The 15,055-nt window shown below is 42.4% G+C and overlaps 1 protein-coding gene across 1 annotated transcript; it reads right to left on the bottom strand.

Moving 5' to 3' along the window:
- Window positions 1–884: 884 nt before the first annotated feature.
- Window positions 885–13,100, bottom strand: LOC126995352 (uncharacterized). The gene is made up of 10 exons (XM_050854830.1): window positions 12,924–13,100; window positions 12,713–12,763; window positions 8,922–9,110; window positions 7,519–7,748; window positions 5,668–5,802; window positions 4,011–4,134; window positions 2,587–2,754; window positions 2,453–2,478; window positions 1,671–1,842; window positions 885–1,553 (listed from the first exon to the last, which is right to left on the bottom strand). The coding sequence occupies exons 1-10, from the start codon at window positions 12,952–12,954 to the stop codon at window positions 1,303–1,305; spliced, it is 1,377 nt and encodes a 458-aa protein (XP_050710787.1). The 5' UTR covers window positions 12,955–13,100; the 3' UTR covers window positions 885–1,302.
- Between the last annotated feature and the right edge of the window lie 1,955 nt (window positions 13,101–15,055).

Here is a 15,055-nt window from a genome sequence, read left to right as displayed (position 1 = left end):
TCAGTCCTCCGTGTGCGTGGCGGTGGTTGTCGTGAGGTGTGGTGGCGGGCCGCAGGCGAGTCAGTCAGACTGACGTATTGGGGTCTGATAATTTTGTACAAAAGCCCTTGGGTTGCCTCGTATTTTGGTTTCTTATGGCTGCGGCCGCGGAACAGTTTCTGAGCATCATCCTCATCAGTCGTTTTATCTCACTGCAGGACAAAAGTGTTTCCCAACGTTCTCCTCTATTTGATGTTAACGTAGCCAACTCCTTCCCGCTCCGGTAAATGCTATGATGATTTCTTCTCTCCAGCTGTCCTCTGCCTGCATTCGGGTATCACCGTTTACCTACCCCAGGTTTCCCCAGGTAGCTACCCATTTATTGCACAGCTAGAGAGGATGATCAGCTGGGCCGTTAGTACGGGACTTGCTCATAATCTGATGGCTAAGTAACAAAACCTTGACTGAACCGAATTAAAAATTATTGTTTGGACAAAATATCATACAAAATCAACTGAATTTGATGATAAAGATTTGCTAAGTTTTGTTGCTACAGCCTGCCTCTTACTTTGCCCATCATGCACTCAATCATTGTTTATGAATGTTACTATAAATTTGTTGCAATAAAGTAATTTAATCTAACCCTGTCCAAAATTCAGTCAATCAGTCATTCGTACTAATTATCTTTAAAGCAACTGGCAACCGTAAACTGGCAACATATAATTATTAACACTGCTATTAGGGTACCACAATTAGGGCACAAGAGAGGCAATACCTCCATTATAGTGTTCCGCTGCATAGTGATGGGCGATACTCGATATTTTCAGTAATCGATTATTTAGATTACTTTTGTGGTCAGTAATCGATTACCTTTCGATTACTTTTGGGGTCAGTAATAGATTACCTTCATCTTAAATAGATTTTACAGTGGTATATTGGTAGAGTATAAGTATCTCTCTCTCTCTCTCTCTCTCTCTCTCTCTCTCTCTCTCTCTCTCTCTCTCTCTCTCTCTCTCTCTCTCTCTCTCTCTCTCTCTCTCTCTCTCTCTCTCTCTTTACCAAACATTAAATAATGATGAAAAATATCCTGGAGTAATGAAAAAAAAAAAACATAAATAGCTGAAAATCTATTTAACAAAAATAAAAGGGAACTCCCGAACTAGTGGCTTTTAATGATTATCAAATAGTCGTTTGGTAATCGCTTAATGATAATTTTAATTACTGAGAAAAATTACCATGTAATCGATGTAATCGATTACATGTAGCATGAAATGGCTTCTCGAAATGATATTCACCTACACACGAGGAAGCTTGAGACACTAGCTAGAGCACACAGAAAGGATGTGCGCTATCAAAACTACATTGGTAATCATTCAAGTAATGGTGGAAAAGTCCATGAAGCATGGCACAGTTCTGAAATGTTTTTCCGCTAGGCTCTTGAATGTTGTCACACCCTTGGTTGGTCCAGTAGGGCGTCCCCATGACGACGGGCGTGCCATCTATCCACACCCACAACCCCTCCACCTCCTCGTCGGAGGCACCGATCCAAAAATGGGCCTCTTCGGCTGGCGTACCTGAGGGAAAGACGTTTTGGTTATGAGAGAGAGAGAGAGAGAGAGAGAGAGAGAGAGAGAGAGAGAGAGAGAGAGAGAGAGAGAGAGAGAGAGAGAGACCTAAACATACCCACTTACCTATCGTCCTTATGTACTGCTGACTGTCAACATAGAACTGCCCATCAGACAGGACGGCCAAGTCGCTGCCCAACTCTTGGCAGAGCTGCCGCATTTCCTCCCACGTGCCGGTGACGGTCAAGTCCAAGTGGACGCAGTGGACGCCCACCGGCGCGAAGGGACTTGGACAGGCCTATGAGGTCAACACGACAATGATGCTTAGTCAACAAGCCTGTCAGTCAGTGTATTCCTAATGTGTGTGCATATATATATATATATATATATATATATATATATATATATATATATATATATATATATATATATATATATATATATATATATATATAAACTGCTGCTACTGTTTCCTTCCTTCGTCAGTAGTTATCTTTTGTCTGTATGTTGACACAAATAGTCTCTCAGAACACACACACACACACACACACACACACACACACACACACACACACACACACACACACACACCGCTCCGGTAGCTCAATCGGCAGAGCGCTGCGCTGCAAGGCTTCACGGCCAAGCAGGCGGCGGTTCGAGCCCCGCTCAGGCCGGATTCTTTCCGTTGACTAGGAGTGGTTACTGTCCCCCCTTGAGCAAGGGGGATGGGGTGTGTGGTGTGTGAGGTCCTGGTAGTACCCAAAGCTCGACGATAATGAGCAATTGCTTTCGTCGGGAGGGTACCAGCTGCCGAAAGCGAGTCCAACTCGTCATCAGGCCGTGGTGAATTACACACACACACACACACACACACACACACACACACACACACCGGCGGTCTCGTTCACCGTCGCCGTATCCGCGACCAAGGTTCCTGGGGAAAGAGACCGAGCTGCGTGAAGACGAGCTTGGTATAGGAACGAGAGTACTTCAAGACGTCATCTATAAATCTGCATCAATTCTTATGAATGTTGCTGCTCACCGAGGAGGAACAGAAGAGGGTAGTAGATCATGACTTTGAGGTTGTAGCTGATGATAAAGATGCTGCTTTGGTGAAGTCTAAAGAAGGAAAGGATGATGGCCTCCGAGAACCATCCATAATATATACTTCGATGAGGAGCTTTGACCTCTTCAATATCTGATTGGCATTATCTCCACACTATACGACGATTGCCAGCAGGTGGTTTCTCACGCACATATCACCTATTCTCGGTAATGATGACTTGATGGGTGAGGACAAAGGAAATATATACGTATGTCAAGAGAAATAATACTCTTCCTACTGGGATCAAGACAAAACTCCTTTGGAACAAAATCTCTTTACGACAAAAGCCATAATACCCCCTCAGTTAAAGTGCAAAATTGGACAGAAAACTATTATAATCTGTTTTATGTTTTCAGACTTTAATGTCATTTAATACCGTTGTAATTAGAGGAAAATATAGTTTAAGAAGTATAATAATGAAGTATTCGTCAAAAACATTTCAATTTTTCTCTTGGTTCACTTGTCTACCTGAGTGATAAAAAATGCTGTGACACAGTGAGGTCACCAGCCAGGGATTGCTGGGGAGGGCAAGTCAAAAAAAAAAAAAAAAGGAGAATAAAAAGGGTGGGGCTATATTTGGTTAGATCAAGGTGAGAGGGTCGAGGGGGGTTAAAGCACCTTCCCCCAATATTAGGTGATGCTAGGTTTGCTTAGATTTGTTATTTTTTTTTTTCGAAAAATGATTAATACGCTTCATATAAAATGAAGTGATTACTTAGCGGGCCGTACTACAAGTCCAATCCGAGAAGTTTAGGGTCCCTACAGAGGTCGGGATGAATAACTCTGTGGGGACCCGAAGCTTCTCTGATTGGACTTGTAATAGGGGGCCTATACCAACCTTTGTAGGGACCCGAAACTTATCGGGTTTGACTTGTAATACGGCCCTTTGATCGAATTAGAAGAATAAAACAGTGTTATTTGAAATTCTCGTATAATATTTGTCCTGGGAGGCAGGCCCGGATTAAGCTTGCATTGGGCCCTACGCCACCCACTGTTTTGCTCCCCCCCCCCCCCCTTGAATAAATTAGGTAAGATCTGGACAATTTCATATTTTATTGAAACATCAGAATGAATTAATGATACAATATATTTAATACAGATTGTCATCATCTTTATTTTCTTTATATTCTGTATTAGAAGCATACATACCATACTTATGTACATAGGTAACTATAGCAGCTACACCAATGCCCATTTTCTTGATTTCTCTTGCGAAAACTGTTCAATTATGATTTCAAATGTCATTGAGGAGGTGTCATCATTTTCAATTGACATAACAGACAAAGCATTCAGTCGTTTTTGAGTCATTGTTGAACGAAATCTGTTTTTGATCAAAGACAGTCTGGAAAATGAACGGTCACCTTCGCAGACAGTGACTGGTAATGTTAAGAACAATCGCAGAGCAGTTGAAACATTGGCAAATGTTGACTCTACAACTGGATTCTTCCTTAAGTATTTCAACAGGACATGAGGATCACGATCCAACTTCAAATGGGTTACAAATTCTGAGAATGTTACAAATTCATCCTCGCAGTGGGGTTCCAAGTCATTGATGTATTTTTTCACCAAGCTGGATACGTCAACTCTCAGCTGTGCAGTATCATTCTCCCTCAATGACTTGATAAAGGCAAAGTCGTCAGATATCTTGTGATACCCTGGCGACGTTGAGGTAAACTTGCATGTAACTTGTCAATGATGACAACAAAACTCTGTACAGGGAATTTTTGTGCATCTTGAAGATCTTCATCAGGTTCAGCAGAATTATCAGCTTGACGCCGCCGTCTTCTCTTCCGTACCTTTTCCGATACATATGTCATGCCCCGGGAGCTTGTTTTTCTATTTCCTCTATTTCCCAACATGTCCTCTGCGTGTATCGAAACACACGAGAAATTAATCAAGATCAGGGTATTCGCCGGCTGCCTGGGATTGAACCCGCGACCAGCGTGACGGGAGAGCCACTCCTTACCGAGTCGGCCAAAGAGGTACCCCACTGGCTAAGTGGGTTATGGGAGGCTCGTTCATCAGGCATAGTCACCGCACTATCACATAGTTCACAGTTAATACCTTAATTATTTAAGAGGATCGATTGTCCTGGGTTTCTCCGCATTACACATATACTTGCTGAACATTTTCCATGAGATTTTTTGCAGTATTCTCCAGTTCATCAAATTGACCACGAAGCTCAGCAGCAAAACTTTCAAGTGACAGAAACAATGATACAGCCATGTTGATATCAATATTTGTACTTTGGAGAAGAGTACTAGCTTTCTGAAAGCGCTGGAGGATCTTGTTCCAAAGAACACACATAAATGCATTTTTAAGAAGGCACATTTTCTCTGCAAAAACTGATGCAGCAAGTCGAGCATCTCCTTTTAGTTCCTCATTGTCTGCAATTTCATTTAACATACCATAGATGCTAGAGTAGTTAAGTGCAGTGATCAATATTGCTTCATTCACTCTCTAGGCGTAGATTATCTTGCGCGGAGATAGCGGCGGTGAAGGTGGAACCTCAGAGGCTACCGGATAGTTTGTATTACACACACACACACACACACACACACACACACACACACACACACACACTGTCACACACACCTCTCCTGACCCTCACGGGGTCAAGACGTGTCACAAGGCGCTCCCCATAGAGCAGCCACAGGGTCAGCCTGTTGAACCTTATCCTTTTTCCTTCTCCTTCGCTCCCATTCCCCCGCTGCTTCCCATTTTTTCAAGAAACTCATTATAACTAAGAACACTTGTAAAATGTTGTGACATTAAACAGACATACAGTGAGTGCAGTGTGTTAGCGGTGCTGGAAGGTAGTGAGAGCTGTGTCGCCAACGCCTCGTCATCGCCGACACGCTCAAGTTCCGAAGGACACCATCTCGGTCACCCAACAGCAGGGGAGGGTCAGTTCAGGTGACAAGCAGTGTGGCAGCCTCGTCACTCAGGTTTGGAGCAAGATGCACGGCACCTTCATCAACGCTGTGCTCTTGTTCCCAGAAACATACAACAACCAACCGGGCGGCACCCACCACCTGTGTCCCGCCGGCCTAGGCTTAGCACCTTCTTACAAAGCCTGGGTACCTGAGTGTCCTCCCAGATAATGCCCACCTGCATCCCTCCGGGACCTGTCACCTGAACCCAGCATACTACCTAAGGATTAACATCGCACTTGACCTCAATGCTATCTGGAAGAATCCGCCCTTCGCCCTCCCCGCTGCCCCGGCACCAACATACTTCACTCCACCCCACCCCCCTTCACCCCTACCTTCCCAGAGACAAGTCAGACCCTTGTTTTCCATCTCCCCTTCCTTTTGTACTTGTTATAGTTAGTGAATGTCATGATTTCATTATTCAGGGAGTGGCCTGTGGAAAATTATCGCGGGTGTCCCCGCCATTTTGACTGAGAGAGCGGGAAGTAGTCACAGATCACGCGGGAAAACTAGAACGCGGGAAGCAGCGAGCTTTTCAAATCATATTCGTTATAACTGCCAACTGGAATGCATGACCCACTATGACCAATTGCATGTGTTAAGTTATTAATAAATAATAAATCCATAGCCGTTAGGGCGTTTTAGCGTAAGTGTTGCACAAAAAACGAGATGTCAGTATGGCGAGAGCTGGCATCTTGGCCGCGGCCGGCGCGCGGAGCATTGTGGGACCGCCGCCATCTTTCAAGTCATCTCCTGCCCAGACTTCGACGCGAGCGGACGTCCCTCCCCAGCCTCCGGATTTTTCAGCCTTGTAATATTCGCAAGTCCAGAGTGACTGTGTACTCAGGTCAGGGAAGCCCGTGGGAGGAAGGAGGGCACGGCGCGTTGCAGTGAGGAACGAGAGAGAAGTGAAGAAGGACTTCAGGGCTCCAGACACACGAGGCAGATCAGGGTGTGGCTTCCCCCTTCTCCATCTACAGCTAAATAACCATTTGCTAGGATGTTTTAGGATAGCTACTAGGTTGCTGTGTGCTTGGTATTGATTAATTATTCTAATTTCCAGCGAATTTCTTTGTTGCTTTCAATAAACTTAAGAGCAGGTTTTATCTGGCTTTTGCTTACCCTATGAGAGATGTGATATTTAAATAATAAGGACTATAGTCTGTTCGGAGCATGAAGGCAGTTCAAGGTGTGGCAGATTCCAGAATTCCCATGAGTGCAGCACTGCCAGTTCGACCGCCAATTATCAGATTAGCACTCTCTCCCGGCCTTCCCACCCACGACCCACCTGTTTATCTCTGTCTCTCTCCCTCTCTCTCCCTCTCGACCCGGGGGAGGGACCTAGGGGGACACACCGACCACCACCACTACCACCACCACAACGTGGCAACATGGGAAAAAATCGCTGCCACATTTCATAGAATTTATACAAATCCTTGTTATAATCCTAAACATCGACACTCATTGTACTATGTAGCTAAATTTACTATATACAGAATATATAAAATATCACTTTCAAATAGCACATGGGTGGGAAATAAGAGAAAAAGATGCATGTACGAAGGCTGATTTGGCACCATGGCTAGAGGTAAACGACGATACCAGCTCCACCCTGAACCGCCTTCATCCTCTGAACAGACTATAGAGGGGCTGTGAGTCTGATAACTCAATTTTCAGATATTTTATTTTAAATTTTTTATTGCTGAGAATTTACGGGGTTTTCGGAAGTCCAGACCTTTCGAGAACCCCATAGTGAAACTTACTTAAAATGTATTTCTAAAATGTAAATTTTCAGCCTGACGGCTGCCATATTTCAATAAACCCTATATTATTATTATTGTTATTATTATTATTATTATTATAAGAAAATGTATGAGAAAAACGTTTCACAATGGAAAGTAAAGCGAAATATGATAACTTTTCTTAATCACATCACACAGAATGGGTTAGCTTCGTACGAACAATTGACGTCGTTCAAATAGTAGGACAAGGAATTTTCCAATATGGCGCAATTTTGGTTAGTTCCTCCTGCGGGCTGAATCTGGTTGTTACATCCGTAGTTGACCCAGTAAGGCGCGCCCATCACGACAGGAGTGCCATCTATCCACAGCCACTGTCCCTCCGTGTCCAGGTCACTCGCTCCAATCCAGAAATCAACTGTCGTGGCTGAGGAGTCAATAGATGTTACTTGCCTGTACACACACACACACACACACACACACACACACACACATACACACACACACACACGGAATGAATGTCCAACAAGCCTATATGCATCCGGTATTTAAAGTCAAGTACTATTACATTCGTAAGGTCAACATTTTACTATGCTACTATAGTCTGGAACTCTCATTGAAAGAAACAATCGGAAAAATATAGAAATTATACCAAACTTTGCAGCCAGAGATTATACCTAGCATTAATTTCAGTGGTCAGCGTCCCTAGAAATTAATCAGCGGGCCCGGGTTCGAATTCCGGTCCGGGTGGTCGGCGTCCAACTCACCCAGCTGTTCATCTTCCCATCCGGACTGGTCGATAAATGAGTATCAGGTGAAACCCGGGAAGGTAAACTGTGGTAACCTGGATGTCACACTGGCCCTGTGCCCCGGGGCAATGGGTACTTCTCACCACACAGGATCAAGCAAAGTCTATAGTATATACCAAGTCAAGTCATACGCAGCTTTGTGGGAGGAGACACGGCAGAGGCGTGGCTTATGCGTGACGTTGCTTGGAGCCAAACTAGAGAATGTAGAAACAGGGATTTAGAGAAAACGAAGAAAGGCGGACTAATTTAAATCAATCACTTCAACATGACCCCTCTCACACCCCACACCGCCGTTTTTAGGCATTAGAATAACAGTCACGCATAGCACAATAAAAAAAGGCATATTTTTCGTCAATGGCTTGCCTGAATGGGCGGTGAAAGAAGGCGAGAGTGCACATCCAATGTGCACACACGACCGCAAATTTAGTCACCGGTGAACTGGCTTCAAGTGACGTCATCTCGCTGCTCCACCCCAAACCGCCACCCTGCGCGTGCTGGTCGCTGTTTTGAAGGCAGAGTGACTTGACTTGGTATATATAGACTTTGGGATCAAGGGCCAATAATACGGAGATGAGCACCAAGCCCACGAGCAGCTACAGCGTATACTCTCAGCTTTACCTTATTGATTGCATTATCTTTATATATTTTCTCTTATTTGTTACTATTGATTTTCTCTTTAGGACGCAATTGATCAACTTCCCCCCTCTACTCCCTTTGTCATAACGTTTCCTATCATCTGCACCCCCTTACACATGCTCCTCAGGCACACCCTTCCACCAGCACACACTCACTTGTTAATTTTAAGTACTGGAGGCTCTCGAAATAGAATTTGAAAGTCGACAAGATGGCCAAATCGCTATCCAACGATTGGCAATACTCCCTCATCTCCTGCCACGTTCCCTTGACGGTGAGATCCAGGAAGACGCAGTGCTCATACACCGGTACAAAATGATCCGGACATATCGAGTTGTCTGCACGGCCTTGAGAGTGAGGTGAGGAGGGAGGGCGGATGGGGGGAATAAACAGAAATTAGTGAATCGAAGTAAATATTAAAAAAAAGTTAACTGAATTGAATTGTGAGTTCAAGTTAATAAAAAAGTAAATTAAATTCAACTGGAAAATAAATAAAAGAATGATCACAAGTAATGTATGGGAGACTATCAAAGGTGTTTCATTATAGAGGGCAGCACTATGCTCATCGATCCCTCTGTCTGGAATTACGTCAAATTAGAAGCAGTTTTGTAACGTTAGTGCAATAACGTAATTTTACCAGAATTGAAAGAAAGAAATATAAGTTCAAAGTAATAAAGGAGTGAAATGGATTAAAAAATGAAAAGTTGTGAGCTAAATTAGTTTTAAAAGGAAAAACGAAAAATATTTACCATAAAAAATAATGGAAAACTAAATGGATTGAAAAATAATGAGAAATAAAAAGTGGATTAGATTGAAATACAAAAGTTAAGCGAATAAAAATAAAAGGAAGCAGTTTAAATCACAGTGGTTAAACAATTCAAATTGGGAAATTAATGAAAACAGTAAAGGAATTAAATTTGTGGACGGTACTGGACTGAAGAGTGTATACGTTTCAGGTGAATATAAAAAAAAGCAACATAGTTGGATATATTCATCCTTACCAGGTGTCACCACTGACTACGTCTTTGGGCCCAAGAAGCTTGAACTATTGTTTTCAATTATCGTAAATTACCTGTGTTTCTCTGGGACTTATAACAATTACACTTCAATACAATAACTGATACTTTTGTTCAAAAAAATGCAGTTGATTAATCTCATGTTTTATTTATTGTTAAACGAGAGAAAATAATGACCGTTGCAAAGCTCTCATCAAAAATCATTTTTGCATGAAAGTCTTGCAAAATCAAGCAGGATTTAACTTTTTAAACAATTCTATTTATATTGCAATAATTGCTGAGTACCTTCTTAAGGTGTATCAGTCTCGCCTTCGACGAAATTTATCAAAAACATTAGGGCGTCAAGAATCTTGACAGATAGCGTTATATTTATTGTTTGATCTCCATGGGGGATAATGCCTTCCGTTTCCAGTATTACACTTTGCCCTCAACCTCTGGCCTTAAACGTCATCATCTTAGACCTGTATACCATCCTAGTAGCGGCAGGCGTCCACCCAAGGTCTTGGTTCACCGCACACAACAAGCAGTAGTCAGTTGAGGGAGGAGCGTAACATTCTGGAAGCGGAACCAGGGGCCTCACGGAGACACAAACACCCGGCCATCCTAGTGTTGGTGAGAGGGGAGGAGGGGTCGTCGAGATCCTTGACGCCCTAATGTTTTTGATAAATTTCGTCAAAGGCGATATTGCTACACCCTAAGCAGGCACTCAGCAAATATTGTAATATAAATATTTCTTTTAAGTCCAATTCTCATTGATTTTGAAGGGCTTTCATGCAAAAAAGATTTTTAATGAGAACCTTGCAACGGTCATTTAATTTCTCTCTCTTACCAATAAATAAAACAACAAAAATGATCAACTAAATTTTTCATCAACAACAGAATCGCATATTATATTGAAGTGTAATTGTTACAAGTCCCAGAGAAACACAGGTAATTTACAATAATTAAAAAAAGAGTTCAAGCTTCGTGGGTCCAAAGCTGTAGTCGGTGGCGACACCCGCTGGCTGGCAACTTAAAATATACCCCATTGAGAGAAAAAAAAGAGCGGCTTTGAAAGTTTATACCTGGGAAAACTCAAACAAGGGCAGATATAAATGAAAAAGTATATGTGAAAAAAGATTATACATGAAAAAGTTTATATGGCCGTTCTATCTCTGCGGTGGTAGACGGTCACTGCTCTTCCCCTAAACCTATCAACAGTGGCGTTCCACAGGGCTCTGTCCTATCACCCACTCTCTTCCTGTTATTCATCAATGATCTTCTTTCCATAACAAACTGTCCTGTCCACTCATACGCCGACGACTCCACTCTGCATTATTCAACTTCTTTCAATAGAAGACCATCAAAACAGGAAGTACACTACTCCAGACTGGAGGCTGCAGAACGCTTAACCTCAGACCTTGCTATCATTTCCGATTGGGGCAGAAGGAACCTTGTGTCCTTCAATGCCTCAAAAACTCAATTTCTCCACCTATCAACTCGACACAATCTTCCAAACACCTATCCCCTATTCTTCGATAACACTCAGCTGTCACCTTCTTCAACACTAAACATCCTCGGTCTATCCTTAACTCAAAATCTCAACTGGAAACTTCACGTCTCCTCTCTCGCTAAATCAGCTTCCTCGAGGATGGGCGTTCTGTATCGTCTCCGCCAGTTCTTCTCCCCCGCGCAGTTGCTATCCATATACAGGGGCCTTGTCCGCCCTCGTATGGAGTATGCATCTCACGTGTGGGGGGGCTCCACCCACACAGCTCTTCTGGACAGAGTGGAGGCTAAGGCTCTTCGTCTCATCAGCTCTCCTCCTCCTTCTGATAGTCTTCTACCTCTTAAATTCCGCCGCGATGTTGCCTCTCTTTCTATTTTCTATCGATATTTCCACGCTGACGGCTCTTCTGAACTTGCTAACTGCATGCCTCCCCCCCTCCCACGGCCCCGCTGCACACGACTTTCTACTCATACTCATCCCTATACTGTCCAAACCCCTTATGCAAGAGTTAACCAACATCTTCACTCTTTCATCCCTCACACTGGTAAACTCCGGAACAATCTTCCTTCATCTGTATTTCCTCCTGCCTACGACTTGAACTCTTTCAAGAGGAGGGTATCAGGACACCTCTCCTCTCGAATTTGACCTTGCTTTTGGCCACCTCTTCTGGTTCTTTTATGGGAGCAGCGATTAGCGGGCTTTTTTTATTGTTTTTTTTTTCTGTGCCCTTGTGCTGCCTCCTTTGTTGTAAAAAAAAATAATAATAATAATATGTGAAAAAGTAATGCCTTTGTTTTGGAACTCAGATTTTTAGAAACACAGAAGACCACCAAAAGACGGGCTCCTAACTATAGTAATTTAGGTCATGAAGAAAGACATATCAATAAAAACTTTCAACATTAGAAGTAAAAATGATATAAATACATTAAAGATATGTACGTTTGTTTTTACGGATGTTAGAATACGTTTGAAAAAAAAAAAAGTTGTGAATAATTTACATATTTAAGGAGAGCTAACATCAAGGAGACGCAATATATATATATATATATATATATATATATATATATATATATATATATATATATATATATATATATATATATATATTTATTATTATTATTATTATTATTATTATTATTATTATTATTATTATTATTATTATTATTATTATTATTATTATTATTATTATTATTATTATTATTAAATGTGTAAGAGAATTAAGCTTTCCCAACAGCGCAAATCGATGGGAGAAATGTTTTAACAGATCAAATTGTGAGCAAATAATGTACGTACCCTTGTTTAGGGGTTTGCATAATTAAGATGGGTAAAAGTATTTGACATTACGAACTTTACGCAATCCTGTAAAAATACTGAGGTAACGAACAAATCTGAACGAACGCACACACACACACACACACACACACACACACACACACACACTCACCATCGTCGAATAAGCTCGTAATCGTCGCCGAAACACCCATGACCAAGGTTCCTGAGAGAAGAGAGAGAGAGAGAGAGAGAGAGAGAGAGAGAGAGAGAGAGAGAGAGAGAATGTTGTATGAACATCAGTCAGCCAGTACGAGCACGATATTAATAAATTACAATATTTTGATACAGTATATAATTAGAACTAACGAGTATCTGCCACTCACCCATGAGAACCAGGAGGGCGTGGCGGACCATGGCTTTGTATGCTTTCTTGATGGTGGTGGATCTGGTGATGGCGTTGGTGTGAGGGCGAAGAATGAAATGACTTGATATTCGCTCACGCCGTAATATAAAAGCATGGAGCAGTCAGGCATTCCTTGACCTTGCATATAAGACAATTGCATATCTTGCCCTCCTCCCCTCCCCAACGCACGCTCCGCCACCGTCAGCAGGCCAGCTTCCCACAATTTTGCTTATCACTTCGGCGTCCATGATGGATACTGACTTCGTTTACAACGATTAACCCTGAAAGGATTCCCAAGCCATAACATCTTTTACGTACCTCTTCCAATAACAAAATACGTCGTAGTTTTCTCAAATCATTTACTCATTATATGTCATTCTTCTCTTTATTTTCTTCTGTGTTTTTTTTTTGTTGTTGTTTGATGTTCTCCAGCACATTGACTGGATAGGCTATGTAAGAGCCCTGCAGAGGGGCTAGACTTACGGCCATAAGGCCTGTCTAGCTGAGTCGATCGGGAGGCATTTCTTGGGGTAGGCTGGAGGCTGGAGCTACAGAGCTGCTCTAGGGGTTTCAAAGATGATGGTTTGGATGGGTATCTCGACGATGTCGTCGCGGTCGTCGCAATCAAGCCACAGGGTGATGAAGGCGTTGATAGTGACGGACCTGCCAAGGTGGCCGTCCCAAGCTTGACTTTCCGGAGGCTCCAGGCAGGCGCTGGGATCTGATACACTGGTCGCCGCGTTCTTCGTTTCGCTGGGGGTGGGCTCGGTGGTCTCCAAATCTAAAGTTTGGGGCACGGCAACACAAAGGATAGTGTGTACGTACGTGACAGATGGAGTAGATACAGACCAAAGAAAGCACAGGAGGCAACTTTCCCACAGCGGTATCATCTCTTCTGAAATGTCTGACGAAATATTGTCTTCCCAGCATATACATGACTGTTTTCTGTACAATTACATTTATTTCAATATTATTTTCATTATCGTGTCTTGTATATCCCAGTGTTGTGGGTCGTCCTGAGTGGTAGCAGATAACAATAATGCATCAAAAGCACCCTTCGTGTTTGTTGTGGAAAATGTTAGCAAGGTTTGGGGAGGATAAAAAAAGCGAGGAATTGATGTCGTTCTCCATGAATCCAGCATTGCATGTACATTTTCTGCTACAACACCATTTTTTTTTCTTACATGTTTTGGCATCATTTATGTTGTAAGGCATTTCGGCCACCATGCCACATTTCAAATACCAACAAGCATGTCACCTCCTCGACAAAATAATGTGAATGAAAATAAATGCATTGCTCGAAAACCGTAATCCTGCATAACTTAGTCTCAATCTCAGTTTTCCTTCGTTATAATCACCTCGACTGTTTTTTTCTCCACAGGTTAAGAACAAAATCGGTATTCCTCTCCATCGCTGGAAGACCACAAAGCACATTTTTCTAGGCATTTCCTTTTGCGACGCCTATTCAGTGGTTATGTTATGGTACTGCTGCTGACGTCCTTTTCTGCGCGTGAGAAGACCTGGTAGTATGTTCTGTTGATCTTGGTATCGGCGACTACCAGCGTGGTGACGGTCATGACAAGACGAAGGCGCGTGATTCGGCAGTGTTGGTATGCCGGAGCGGCGGGAAATGTCAACAATACATCAGCTGAGCGGAAGATTATAAAGGATAAATGTGAAAAATAAACGTACAAAGAGTAAACGTAAAGAATATAAAAAAAAAAAACTGTGAAGAATAGATTTGATGAAAAAATGTGGAGTGTCTCGCTGTAATAAACCGCTCGAATCTGCTGATAGCCTAATCTTTCCAAGGGATAACAGGTGAATATTTATTTCATAATAGTGACAAGTATTAAAGTTCTATTATTTAGCAGATGTCAGCAGGACAGACTCTTCACCTGTATATATTCATTACATTTGTTCATTATTCACACTCATTTAGCAGACTTCACATTTTTACATAACAGGGCTGATTTCGTTATATGTATGCCCTATGCATACATATGAGGCTATCTAAAATAATACGAAAGTTTGACCAAGAAGGCATAACAGGTGAATAATGGTGACCAGTGTTATGCCGGACGTGTTACTTGGGTTCCGTGTCGCCTGTCA

This window comes from Eriocheir sinensis, chromosome 8 (genome assembly GCF_024679095.1).
Source record: "Eriocheir sinensis breed Jianghai 21 chromosome 8, ASM2467909v1, whole genome shotgun sequence".
NCBI classification, from domain to species: Eukaryota; Metazoa; Arthropoda; class Malacostraca; order Decapoda; family Varunidae; genus Eriocheir; species Eriocheir sinensis.
Note: the sequence above shows the minus strand (reverse complement) of the source record. Positions and strands in the feature narration are given on the sequence as shown.